General features: G+C 40.9%; 1 protein-coding gene across 2 annotated transcripts; it reads left to right on the plus strand.

Moving 5' to 3' along the window:
* Positions 1 to 359: 359 nt before the first annotated feature.
* Positions 360 to 13,009, plus strand: Jarid2 (Jumonji, AT rich interactive domain 2). 2 transcript variants are annotated; one of them, XM_022846560.2, is made up of 10 exons: positions 360 to 676; positions 5,042 to 5,092; positions 5,898 to 7,650; positions 7,918 to 8,174; positions 8,352 to 8,823; positions 9,066 to 9,343; positions 9,662 to 10,551; positions 10,871 to 11,165; positions 11,466 to 11,705; positions 11,854 to 13,009. In XM_022846560.2, exons 2-10 carry the CDS (start codon positions 5,042 to 5,044, stop codon positions 11,899 to 11,901), a joined length of 4,284 nt encoding a protein of 1,427 aa, XP_022702295.1. In that variant the 5' UTR covers positions 360 to 676; the 3' UTR covers positions 11,902 to 13,009. The 2 variants fall into 2 exon arrangements, with proteins under 2 accessions (XP_022702295.1, XP_022702296.1); XM_022846561.2 differs by lacking the exon at positions 360 to 676 and adding an exon at positions 2,087 to 2,569.
* Positions 13,010 to 13,539: the final 530 nt, after the last annotated feature.

Here is a 13,539-nt window from a genome sequence, read left to right on the forward strand (position 1 = left end):
ATTACCCTGTATCAATTACTCCACTGCACGATTCTAGCCATCAGTTAGCCTGCGGCAACTGTTTACAACTGCTTGATCTGCTTCAATTTTTTCATTCTATTTAGAGTACTCTGTAAGACTGCTTCAGATACTCTAATAATTTCCTATAGAATTAAACGTCTTTATCTTTTTTGTTTTTGGATCACTATCTATCTTTTAATGATTCAAATTTTCTTACAATTCAGGCGGTGGGCGGCGCTAGCAACGCCATGTTGTTTATTTGTAGATGGCGCCACCATCCTCACGAACCACTACCGAGCAGAGTGGCACAGCTTCGATTGTTGAAGACACAGCCACTGCAGCAGCAGCAGCAGCACCAGAGGCAGCGCCCGAGAGAAGAACGAGCAGTAGGGGCAGCAGCAGCAGTATTCGCCGGCGGCCCGACGATGCTGTCGGTAATGCTGCTGGTCCTAATCGTCACTACCAGTAGATTATGTTGTGGGGGTGTTTGGTTTTGAATGTCTGATTCTGTTTCACGGTGTAGATGTGTGCGGCGGATCTGTGCAAAGAGCTTATGTGGAAAGGAGGCCGAAGATGTCTAACGAAATGATGTACATTAATGAATGATGGCCCTTTACAGTACTGTATGAATGTCTGCCACTTGTGAGAATCTCGAGCAAGAGAACAACACAAAACGGTGAGAGGCTTCGACGCCGCCATTCAGTGGGGTCCGATCAGAAGTGTTCTTCTAACGGTCGAATAAAAAATGAACCCCCCAACGCAGTTCATCTCTATGTAGTTGATTCGTTAGAGATATTAAGCGAGCAATTAACACGGCTGCTTTATTCTGTTTAGTTTTAAATTGGTGTACTTATTCTTAAGTTCAGCTTAACTGCTCCAAGAAGTTACACTGGAGATTTAGATACTTCGTTCACTTGTGTAACTTAAGAAGCCCCGAAATTTGCCTATTCGGGACAGCCCAAACCCGTTGGCAACAAATGTTAGAATTATTCTTTCCGAGTATTTGCGTCAGTTTTTTTATTTTTTGACCTAAGAACCAGAAGTGCAGTTAGAGCTGGCCTAAATCACCGAATTGTTGTTGCTGAATAGAATTTTTGTTGTTCCATAGTAAAAAGTAATGTGTACGGACACTAGATTTGCCGTCCCTCTAGTAGTAGACTAGAAGCGAAAAGCTTTATTTGGTTAACTGTGACACGAGAGTTGTGTTCAGATACAATGATAACTATGAACAGTCTTCAGTGACGGTTTAATTTATGGTGATTCAATGAAAAGTCGACCATTGTTTGCGCTGCATCAAGGATCGTTGATCGATGGTGATTTACTAAGAGCGACTTTTGTGAGGAATGGAGAATTGACCTCTCCTAGTGGTAACCGACAACAATTCTAGTAATAAAGATTTTATTTTTATAGTTACTAGCTGTTATTCATTCGCGGACGCCAGGGCACGCGCTGTTCCGCTTCGAATTCTGACAGAATTGTCGAAGTGCTTTTTTCCTGTCTCCCATTATGTTCGGCTGTCGCAGTCACTTGACTAAGTGACTGGAACACACCAGTGCATATTTAGGTTTTTATTGAGAAAACTAAACCGAAAAATAAATAGGGGAAGGCTATATGTGCACAAATCGTATCAGTGCCTTTATACCAACAACAATAGTAGAGCAGAGCGGGTACGCCCAAAAATTGTTCGATGCTGTGAAAAAGCACGTGCACGCCTGCTTCGAGCGTGCGCGTCCGTGTGTCATATGAATTGTTGAGCAATAGCGATAATTATACCACTGAACCCTTGCTAACTACTGTTGAACCACCTCTACAATTCTATAATCTTTTCAAAATGCAGAGTTTTATCGTTTCAGCTAATACACTTTCCTTTGTTTCATACGTAACTAAAGACTAATAGTTACATGAAGTAAAGATTTTTAAAAAGTTACGCACGAAAGACGCGTGAAATAACTACTAATACGATCTATCCCGTTCGTCGTCCTAGTGTCTAGTTTGCAGCTGAGAGGTTAATGAACTGTTGGTGGCAAAGGTTGTAGCTCGTCTTGCCATTGGCATCTATAAGTGGTTATAGTTCAGCTTGTCTTCCCTCCTCCTCCTCCTCCTCAGCTCTCGCTATACGACTCGTGTGTTTATATGTGTCTATCAGGGGCAACCCCAAAAACAGTCCTGTATAACTCCAGCAGCTGTAGCCATGGCTCAGACAACAGTCGAAACGACACTCGAAGCAGGAGTTACGCCTGGCACGAAACAGAACGATCAGTCGAAGCCTCCGCAGTTATGAAAAACTCCTAGAATTTTTAGAAATAACGCTAGTGACAGTCATCAATTAGGCCAGAAGACTTCACTGGTTTCAAAATAGAATAGGCTGATACAGGAACGGATATTCAACTTACTAAGTACATCCGAAAAAGTCAGTGAGATTATTCAGATCTGTATAAATATACGAACAAGAAACAGAAACGCTCAAGTTGAAATGTGATGACGGCTATGTGTGGCACTTTGAGGTGTAAGCTCTGACATTCAAAAAACTTTGTGTATTCAAAGAAAAACTGGATAATGTTATTTCAAGGTGCAAGTCGTGTGGTTTACACAGTTGGTGCTTCGTGTCGTGGTAACGGATAAAATTGTATTAGATATTACATTTTATCTTGACATACGAAAGCCAGTGGTAGGGAAAATGCAAGCACCTTATACTTACATTTTTTTAAACGTAAGATAACCCCTTAAAAATAACTGACATGTGTTTCAGAAGTTGGTAAATCGGTGGCGTGTATTGAAGCTGTAAGATATGCCAAGTTCTTTTTTTTCACACAAAGAGAGTATGTTCTATCTTGTATAAATCATATTCGTTTCGTTCGATTTAGAAGCGGTCGCTCACGATGACGTTTGCGTTCTGAAAACAACGAAAAGCACATAGCCAGTTAATCCCTAAAAGCTTTCGTCAGGTAATAAATTAATGACCAAACTTCGCGTTCGACCCTGTTGACGTTCGAGTTGGTTTTCCACCGAATTCAGAAGGTTTTCAGGTTGAAAATGGCTTGTTTTTTTTTAATACAGAATTAGATCATGTTCTATCTAAATAGAAGAGGGAACAATGAAAAAAAAAATACTGTTATACGTGCGTTCTCAGACTAGCTTTCTTCTGTTAGTAACGACTTTAAATGTTTGTATCTGAAGATTCAACACGGTGAGAAACAACACTATCGTGTTGTGTACATGTTTCTATCGTAATAAGGTAATTTGTAATCGTGTCGAGAAACGTAACTGTATTATTTCGCGTTGTTTGTTTTTATTGCAGAAACATTAAATTGGGTCGGAGAAATACGAGAATAGAGCCAGTTGCTGAGAATGCATTTATTAATATCCGAATCTTTATTTTCATTGCACTGAGTCGAAGAAGACAATGTTCAGAAAATCAAATTTATTCGCCTTGCGTAATGAATTTAGTGTTTTCATTAAAATGTTAGATTATCATCAGAAGATATTTTTTCTGCTAATTTAAAAGTTAAACACCGTTATCCGTATGTATGCTATGTGACCTGTATGCCACGGGCTGAACCTAATCGTTTTATGCTAATGCTCAGAAGTGGATTTATTTTTTTAGCAAAGTAAAAACAAGTTCTCCAGACATGAATGTATAATGTTAGGAGTACAGTTGCTAGAAACAATGTACAAAATTCAACAAGTATATTTGTTGAATGCTTCATTTAATGGAAAAATCTTACTAAAATCGTTGAAGTATCAGATTTTTTTCGTTCTGTCTGAATATGAGTATAGACTGTCGATTTCAACTGGAATAATTGAAGAACCTTTGACATTTGCTTCAGATTTAACGAATATCTCGAGGTGTAATACGTGATACAACTTTTTCAGTCTGCAGTAGAGTTTAGAATTAGATCCTAGTTGTCGCAAAGGGTACGCGGACCTGCAGAAGGATCACTACTGACTTAAAATCTATTCGCCTACATGAGCGAATGGTATTTATATAATGTCTATGTCGGGTCAAACACGTGTCTGGCACTAGGTTATGTATTATTGACTAAGGATCGCGATCTCAGTCATAGTTAGGCGCGCCAGTGGTCGGTTTAACAGTTTCCATTTGTGCTATCGAGAACAAGACATTACAAGAATCATATGGGATAACTTAAATCAAAGAAAAAAAAAAACAACAGTAATTTGTGGAAATTAATGTGAGTTGTGAAGTGGTGTGAATATTGTGATTTTGAATGAAAAGTTCAGTGCGGGTTCACTTGCATCTATCATTTGTTTCAGTACGTACACTAATATAATACGTAGTTCCTATTGCTGAGATGCAGTGGTCACATGAAAGAGATCAAATAATATTTGACAAAGGTAGGATGAACTGAAAGAAACTTTACTATATTAATATGAAAGATAATGATGTGGCTAAGTCCTGCTGAGTTTTTCATATCATCAATGTAACAAACCTCAGTACTTTTCAAGGAATGCCATCCTACCTGAATGCCTGCGCTTTTCACACGGAGTTAACGTGTATTCATCAAAAAGCGCTAACGACGTAAGCTGTCGTATTTGAAGACATTCGTCTTTTTTGTTAAGCAACTCGTAAACATTTCATTGCAGCGGAATTCGTTCCGTGAATAATCTTTAACGAACACTAACATTTGGCCCTCAGTAAAAATTATCGTTTCTAAAGATGGATTCCTCAATTAGACCGAAGTGGAGTTCGCTTTATACCGTTTTGAATCGAAGATCGTACATTCAGTAAGAACTAAATTTTTGCTTCATCGGTAGGTTAAAAGGGTCTTACAAAGTTGAGCATCGTTAATGATTGTTATTAATTATTAAGTTGATAGCTATATACTAAATTTTAAGTGCAGCATTTTACGTTGTGATTTCATTGCAGAAGGTTGCTCTTTTTTTATCGAAGAACATCTGTTCAAGTGTAAGTTTTTCCCGTGGATATAAAGTTATTAGTAATGACCATAGGTTAAAGTTCTATTTGATTTTATTATGGTACATCGGAATCTAACTCAAAATGCTTGTTTTTCAACTATTTCAGATGGGGGACGATGACAAACGACCACGAAGAGTCCGCGCACAACCAAGTTGGGTGAGTTCTATTTATAGTTGTTTTCTTCTTCCTCTGACTCTTGTTACCGTATTCGCATTCGCAGACTTTACTCCTCATCAGTAGGTGTATTGTCATAGACCAGAATAAGCAAGAAATAATTACAAGGAGATTAAAAGTCAGGTTTAAATCTGTTGCTTTCTGTTAGACTATTTGAAATCGTCGAAATTGGCTCGAAATTGACCGAAGTGAACTAAGTGGTCCGCTAATACTGTTCTAGCTGAACAAACTTAACAGCGGGTCAGTCAGGCATATTGGTAATATCCGTGAGCACATCCGGCAACAGCAGTGTGACAGAGCTGCGCTATCGAAAAATAAAGAAAACTGTTCCCTCTGGTCAGAAAAATTTATGAAAGTATAGTATTGTAGTTTTATACCTATATGTGACCAGAAGTTTAGATAAGCGGGAGACATCATTTAAATATAGGCCCTATACAAACTGAACGATATTCGACGATAATTGCAATATTTTTACAAACTACTTGATCTTTTACGCAATATTAGCGCAATCGGCACTCGATTACTCGCTCCTCTCAAACATCACGTGTTTTTTAGGAGCATTTTGATGATGTTAGTCTGTGGCTTATTGGTGTTTAAGACGGTATATATTATTTGAAGAAGACGTGAATGAGATCCAACGTATGCCTGGGTTACGCCTAAGAAATTGCACTTGAAAGGCTCTGCATTGGTCACAGTAAGATGTTTAATGCGTGTGGGGTTGAAAACGAACTAATCTGTACTATTCATCCTCTAACGTTGTCATTCCAATATATTAATGCGTTCATAGGTATTGGCGAACGGTCACGTATTGTCAGAGAGTGCTGCCCTAAAACGGGCATTGAAAGCCTCTCTTCTTGACTCACAGAAGGTAAAGAGCGGTGCGGATCGGAGACGCATCTCTGAACGCCGAAAAGCTGAAAATGCTACTCAACGCGAGGACGACATTACTAAGCCGACGGACACTCCGCGAAGCGCTGCCAGTTCAGCTGACTTATCCACTGCCAATGATATTAACCATAGGAAGGATGTGTCCGCTTCGAGGCGAGACCGATTATCTGCCGTTCACGAAGCCAAAGACAGTAAAGACAATGATAACATTAAGACAAAAACAACTTTGCCGAGAAAGGTGACGCTCACGGACGAGCATGTCGAACTGCGGATTGATCCAGGCGGTGGATGTCGAAGTACAAACTCTAAAAGACCTGCTGCAGGTACCGTTTCTGATGAGTGCGAAACCGCGAGTAGACGAGATAAGCGTATGAAGTTTCGCCGAGACTTCCTTGAGGACACCATGCGCGAAACGACTCGAAGTCCTCGGAAAAAGTATTGCGCACAAAGGAAATTTGCTCAGAATTGTAACGGTGGCGGTTATTCTTCTTCACCGATGTCCACCCCAGTAAAAGCCTTCCTCTCACCAGGACCTTCGCATCCACCCCCGCCACCTCCGCCTCCCCTGATCCTGCCTGCGGCTGCCACACAGGCCACGTCCCCTTTAAAGCCAACTTGTAAGACGGAGGATTTTCTTACATTTCTCTGTCTGCGTGGCACGTCCCTTTGTCCTGAGGATCTCAAGTTTTTAGAGCATCCCAGCAGTTTTGAAGCGTCACGTGGAAACGATGACAAACTAATGACAATGTTAGGCAAAACTAAACGTAATCTGCAGGGCAAATTGGCCGAACTGGAGGAGTCCCGCTCCAGACGTACGCGAGATTCAACCGATAGCTTGGACTCGCAGAAACCACGCAAGGACCTCGTTGCAAAAGTGGCTAAGCTGATTGCTGCCAAATACAAAAAAAGCTTGAATGGTGCTGTTGGGCCCCGACGCTTGTCGACCAGACAGTCAAGCAGTGATAGCAGAAGTTCGGTGACATCTACACCGTCACGTGCTGAACGGTTGAAAATTCGTCAACGAAAAGTGGCTCTACTTGAGAAAGAAAATAAAAGGCGAACCAATAGATTAGTGAAACCCGAAATTACAGGCGATAGCATTCCCGAAAATGGTGACCAAGTTCAAGAACAGCCTCTCAATGAGGTCCGAAATGCACCACAGACAACAGGAACAGTTGCGCAGAGGCGTTCGGCGCTTATTCGATCTCAGAGCAGGAGAACACAGCAACATTCACGTCGGGGTAACCTCATCGCACGGAGCCTTGTCAAAAGGGCGAAAACTGGGAAAGCGGTTTCAGGATCAGGAGTTGGTATGACACGAGATAATAGTAGAGAAGAGGGTCGGAGAGCGACGCGGAGTCTCGGGCCTATTGCTGAGGTTGCACTCCCCATATGGCCTCAGTATAAGCTCAAGCAGTACGAACTGTCGCTCTCAAAGAAAGGCAAGAAAACAATAGGACCTTCAGTTGCTGCACAACCGACACCAACCCAACCAATCAAGATGGCAAAGCGAATAGACAAACGTCGTTCCGAAAGACTTACAAACGACGGAATCGCCATTGCCTCACCTAGAAAGACGATGCGACATCGGAGAGCTCCTATGGAGGAGCCTAAAACCATTTCTGAAGCCATAACCAGTATCGATGTTAATGGTACATATTTTTTTTTTGCATACCCGTAGCCATATATAGATTTCTTACACGGTTGCCTCTAAATTTACGTGTAGACGATCAACCGCTACAGTTCTTTAGTCTGGTTTACAGCCGATATCGATGCCTGTAAATACCTTTTTATTTTAATATAATAATAAATAATTGATTTTTCGCAGTTTGCAAAGTGGCGCTATGTAAGGCTCCTTTGATTTTTAAAAGGCTTTTTACTTTTTACTAACAAGATACATTTTCTGCATAATTCTTTAGACCGAATAGACAACCTGGTACCGATCAGCTCAGATTTAATCAACACTTCCACGGATGAGACAACGTTGGCAATTAATGGCCTGATTTCTTCAAAGTTCGAGGGCGATTTTGGCGTATTATCGACACGGGACATTTTAAATACTTCAACCTCTACGAATCATGAAACACCCGTTAAGGCGTCTCTTAATTTTATGAGTGACTGTGGAAGCCCGTGTGGGAGCGTCATTTCTCGGGCCAGTGACACAAGTTTCAGAAAGGTAAGATAAAAACCGATATAAACAGGATCGATTAGTATATCTACAACACTGGCGGTATTTGTCTGATAATTTGTCACTGTATAGAAACATATTTTGGATGTTTGGTAATATTAACCCAGCTAAAAACATTACAATGTAGCACGAAGTATCGAGTAAACGCTATTGTTTTTTGCCTAGCAATCTACCCCCACCGAGCCTACGCCTGTGTGCAAAGCGAGCAAGGGTCGAAAGACCCAGGCAATTCGGTGGTCTTCTTTAAGTGAGCCTTCACCATCCACATCTAACACGCCCTCCGCCTCTACCGGAGGGCCTGTTGGTAAGTGTGAAGTGGGTCCTACACTTGTGTTCGAGCCAACGGTTGAAGAGTTCCAAGATCCACTGAAATACATCAGAGAAACGATTGCACAAATCGATGTTACTACGCACTCTATGTTTAAGATTGTCACACCACTCAAGAACAGCACTGAAACAGTTGGTGCAAAGGAAGCAAAAATTCCTGCACGCCTATCAGAATGCCGCGTATCTTCAGAGATGCGTTTTTTAGCGTACAACCAATTTCTACATAAAATGTGGAGACGGTGGGGTCCATCGACGTTGCAGTATGCTTGTTTACGGAAAGCGCTCAAGATTTCTGAAGGAAGGGATAACGGTAAGTTTATTTTGATTGTTCGTAATGACTTTTATTGCTTAAATCAATGATACAACGACGACGTGTTTTTTTTTTTCAATATTTAGACTCTTGTATCAACGTCACAGTCTATTTCGAAAACGATCTCTTCAATGAGCTGCAACTATTACTTGAGTGCAGTGATATCATAAAAGCATGCTTATCAAAAAAAAACTTTTCAAAAATACTTGAGATAACATAAAGATGACAATGTCTGTAATTAGGCTCAGAAGAGGCAACTGAGGACAAAATTTTATATAAGAGCGGGAATCCATTAATCGGCGGTGTCGAAATTGACGTTGGCCACCTCTACGAGACTGTACAAAACTTTGGAGGCATTCAAGCTGTTATGGAGAAAAAAAAATGGGTCCGCGTCGCCGATGCAATGAGAATACCTCGCATGGCACACGACCGAGTTGCCAGACTTGACGATGCCTATATGCGCTATTGTCTTCCGCTTGAGGTTATGAGCGATTTGGAAAAGGAAGACGTTCTTAATAAGGTAAACGTTTTTATGTAAACACAATAACCACATTCGTCATGTATTTGATAGTTTTTAGCAAATACACAATGCTTGCAACCTTGCTATCGCTTTATTAAGTCTTGAAAAAAACCAGCCCACAAATACCTTTAATACGCGTGGTACGCTGTCAAAAATCCTATTAAAATACTGCTGCATAAAAAAGATCATTTTTGTCTTTGTTTACTTCTTATTGAAAAAGAGCGAAGACGGAGTTGTTTCTTGGTGTACTTCCTAAGCGAGAAGTGAGTTTCCAATGTAGGTTTACATTGTTTGCGTTCATTTTTCGTGATTCGGTAGGTTAAGGAGGAGAGGGAACGTCGTCGTGCGCAAGATTTTTGGGACGAAAATGAGACCCGTGAATGTGTCTGGCCCGGCAGAAATATGACGTTAGCCGTCTTCGAGAGGATCGCACGTAACACACATACAATGTGGTATCCTCGATCTGGTTCTGGCATATGCGGGGGTCTAGGTGGCGCTAGTGCAGACATTGGCGCCGCCCCAGAGGACGTTGAGCACGACTTCTGGGCTATTGTCGAGTCACGAAAGCGGCATATTGTTGTTAATTGCGGCAACATTGACACGCTGGCTTACGGCTGTGGATTTCCGCCTCCTCTAACTGGTTTTATAGATAAGGTCTCAGAACAGGCCGGGCGAGGGAAGAAAGCGTCGTCGACAGCGCCAGCTGCTGAAAAATCTAACAATGGTGGAGATGGTCGGGCTGTACCATGGAATACAAAGCTATTGGCTCGCCACTCTGAGAATGTTCTACGATGGCTTGGTGGCGTGTCGGGCGTTACCATACCAACACTGCATGTCAGCATGCTTTTCACCGCACTGCCGTGGTATAGAGATCCTCACAATGTTAACTGGTTGGATTATCTGCACAGCGGAGCACCGAAAATTTGGTACTCTGTACCATCGAGCCAGGCCGATCGATTTCATCGAGTGGTGTCTCGTCTTGCTCCGCATGTACATCAAAGCGATGTTGGAATACCGTCAGACGCATGCTTGATACCTCCACGAATGTTGCTAGATCGAGGAGTGCCACTACAGAAGACCGAGCAAAAACCCGGTGAAATGGTGGTTATCCTTCAGGGGTGCTACAGCTCGAACGTTTCATGTGGATTCAGCCTTTCCGAAAGCGTTTATTTCACCTGGGACGACTGGATAAAACAAAGCTGGAAGAGGTTTGTTTTTTAACCTCTTCACTAAATTTAGATATTACGCCTGCTTAGCTACAGGTTGTATATAAATACAAATGCAAAAAGCGGATTTCATCTTTTGAAAATTTGGTATACCACACTTATTTTGTATGAAGCATTTCCAGTAATCAGTAGAGCTAATCATGAACCTTTCTGCCCTACCTTCGTAAACTTACAGATCTACAAACCTCTTCATTTAACTGCATAGATTTAAAATCCGTCCATTGCGTGGTTCTTATGTAAATATCTAAGTCACAATAGTTAATGATTAACGGTAACTAATTTGTCTGGTTTTTATCTGTAGGTTCCAGACATTACGCGAGAACAGTGAACCCCCGACTTTTTGTCTGGAACAGTTAATAGTAAACATGGCCATGGAGGGAGCCGGCGCTGGATCAGGCAGTGGAGGTTCTGGCCGTGAAAATTCGCTTAGCGAAGAGGTGTTATCGGACGTGTGGACCGTTCTTAGCCGCATGGTGGAAGAGTTGTCAACAAGCTGGAATGTCCTCGAGGAAGCTGGGGTAGTTAACGAACGAAGAGAGCAGAGTGCGTTCCCAGTTGAATGCGCAGACTGTCGAATGTTGTGCGGATTGGCAGCGGTAGGTTTTATAATTACTAGTAATAACACAGTTTTAAACAAATTTTTAGTTATTAGCAATTTTGCAGCCCTCACCGACTTATAAATGCTCTGCAAAATTAAAGTTGGGAACAATTGATGAAGCCTGCGACAAGTCGTTTTCATTCTAATGCTTTGTCTTTTTATTAAAAAACCGAATGAAAACTGAAAAACAACGAAACTGTCGTATTATGAGTGAGGATTGCTAAAAAAAATTAGGATATTAAAAATACTGGGCAGTTCACTATTTAAGTGTAAACCTATTTTTCCTTCAACGGTTTAGGCTGTATGTCAGAAATCTCTTGGAGAAGAAGTGGTGTGCCTTGTCGATGCCCAAGTACGACTCGATGCTCCGCTTAGTCCACCAGCCACCCCCTCCACAGGTGCGACTACTGGTAAACCAGTCAAAAGCACCAGAGCTCAACAATCGCAAACAGGAATTATCCGTACACCTGCTCAAAATGGATTACAGCAGCAACGACAACCTTCGACGAAATTCAAAATTGTGTTCTGCTATTCAATGGTAAACTTATACTCGTGAACCATAGAAACGACCGGGTACGCTGAAAGCCAATCGCATTTGTCTTTATAGGCGAAAGTAAGTAAACTCATTGCAAAATACCACCAACCCGTATCATTAGCTTTGTTTGTTCTTTGGTTGTCAATTACAGGAAGAGTTGAAGTCGCTATCTGCAAAGCTCCAGCAGAAGATCAAATAAGGTGAAAAACAACTCGGGATAGACTTACAGCCTCCTTATGAAGATGCCTGCCTTATAAAAATGCTCATCGCTTTTCCACACCGGTGTCTGCCATTGTATATATACATTTTGGCGATAGGCATACTACGCAATTGCAAACTTTGTGTGGGCCTTTATACGTATAGACGAATGCATCGCGCGCGACACTGTGCGGTTGTTTTTTGAAAAAGACATTGCAATCACTTCGCCAGTTTTTCGGGAGTGATCAATAACTGCCGCCACGAAGCCCTCTATCCAAGGGCATCAACATGCGAGTACGAATGCTATTGCATACGACTCGATGTTTACGACTACGGCATACTGCCATTTTTTTTCTAATACCACATTACTGTGCAGCGATTATCTAAATGTGATCGTTCTGTAAAATAACAAACTATACATTCAGCATTGATTTTTCCTGCTGTAGTGCATCATAGTATTTACACTAATGTAATGAGCATCCCGTTACTTTGAAGTGCTTTCAAAATTTGTTTCATTTTTTTGCCGCTTGTAATTATTGGCTTCTATCATTAGTAGAAATTTAGGCTCAAGGGGTGATAACTCGTAATTGCGAGAAAGATCATAAATACGCATGTCGTACGGAAAACCAAGATAATATAGCATGTATATATAAAATGTGTGTCGGTTTTATTCGTAGCGTAGTGAAACACCGTTAAATTTTCGCTACCTCAAAGTCGATGATAAGTATTGATATGTGAATACGCTTGGTTTTTTACGTGTAGATGAAGCGAAAAATAGCGGAAAATGATTCCACATTAGCGAACAGAAAGCTTCGGACAGACTCCGGATTTATTGAATCAGACAGAGTTTTGCATGTTGTAGATTGTATTGTATTGTACATCCGTATGCAGAGAGTCCACTGGAGTGAGAGACTGTACTTGCAGTTAGCCTTGTTTTGTATAAAAAAAAACTTTTTGTCTTGTTTTGTTGATTGTGTAAAGCTGTGCTATACGCACAGTGAATAATGTACATAGATGTATCGAAAGAGGGATATTCTTGCAGTATTTGTAACAATTTACAATAAATATTATAATAATGATAATGATAATGGTAATTATCCCATGAACAACTGGTATCATACATTAACTTAACTCAAAGTTGTCCTACCGGATTTTCCAACAATTTTTTCCTGGAATCAACGCTGTTGAATAACTTCGCAAATATTAATATATCAAATTTATAATTCTCAGTTAATAAATCATTAGAAAATCACTAGTCGGGCCGCTTATAATGCCATATAGCGGATAATAATGCATAATATCGGACATGCCTGAGTGCACTTCCTATCCTATTTTTGACTAAAAATGAAAACAATAGTCGGTTTACTACTGTGAGGTAAAACAGGGTTTTGAGGTTTAGGCATGCATGGTTAAAGGCAAATAACATACAACGGTACAGATAATTCCACACGCCAGGACCACTATGTTGAAATCTTGGAACACTCAATTTCCGGTCACCTAAACGCGTCAAGGCGTCAAGGGCCTGTCATTTTAACTGCCGAACAAGTTGGTCTAATAAAATAAATCAACTATTAAAGTGGCAATGTGAGAATATTGAGCTTAACCCATCCTGCAAGCTGACAGAATTCTTAAGTGCAAA

Source organism: Varroa jacobsoni, unplaced genomic scaffold (assembly GCF_002532875.2).
Source record: "Varroa jacobsoni isolate VJ856 unplaced genomic scaffold, vjacob_1.0 scaffold_1244, whole genome shotgun sequence".
In the NCBI taxonomy this organism is placed as follows: domain Eukaryota; kingdom Metazoa; phylum Arthropoda; class Arachnida; order Mesostigmata; family Varroidae; genus Varroa; species Varroa jacobsoni.

Excerpts from the sequence above, each read along its gene's own strand:
- Jarid2 (XM_022846560.2), top strand. The coding sequence starts at position 5,042 with ATGGGGGACGATGACAAACGACCACGAAGAGTCCGCGCACAACCAAGT. Across the intron at positions 7,651-7,917 it reads AACCAGTATCGATGTTAATG|ACCGAATAGACAACCTGGTA; the intron begins GTACATATTTTT and ends ATAATTCTTTAG. Across the intron at positions 8,824-9,065 it reads TTCTGAAGGAAGGGATAACG|GCTCAGAAGAGGCAACTGAG; the intron begins GTAAGTTTATTT and ends GTCTGTAATTAG.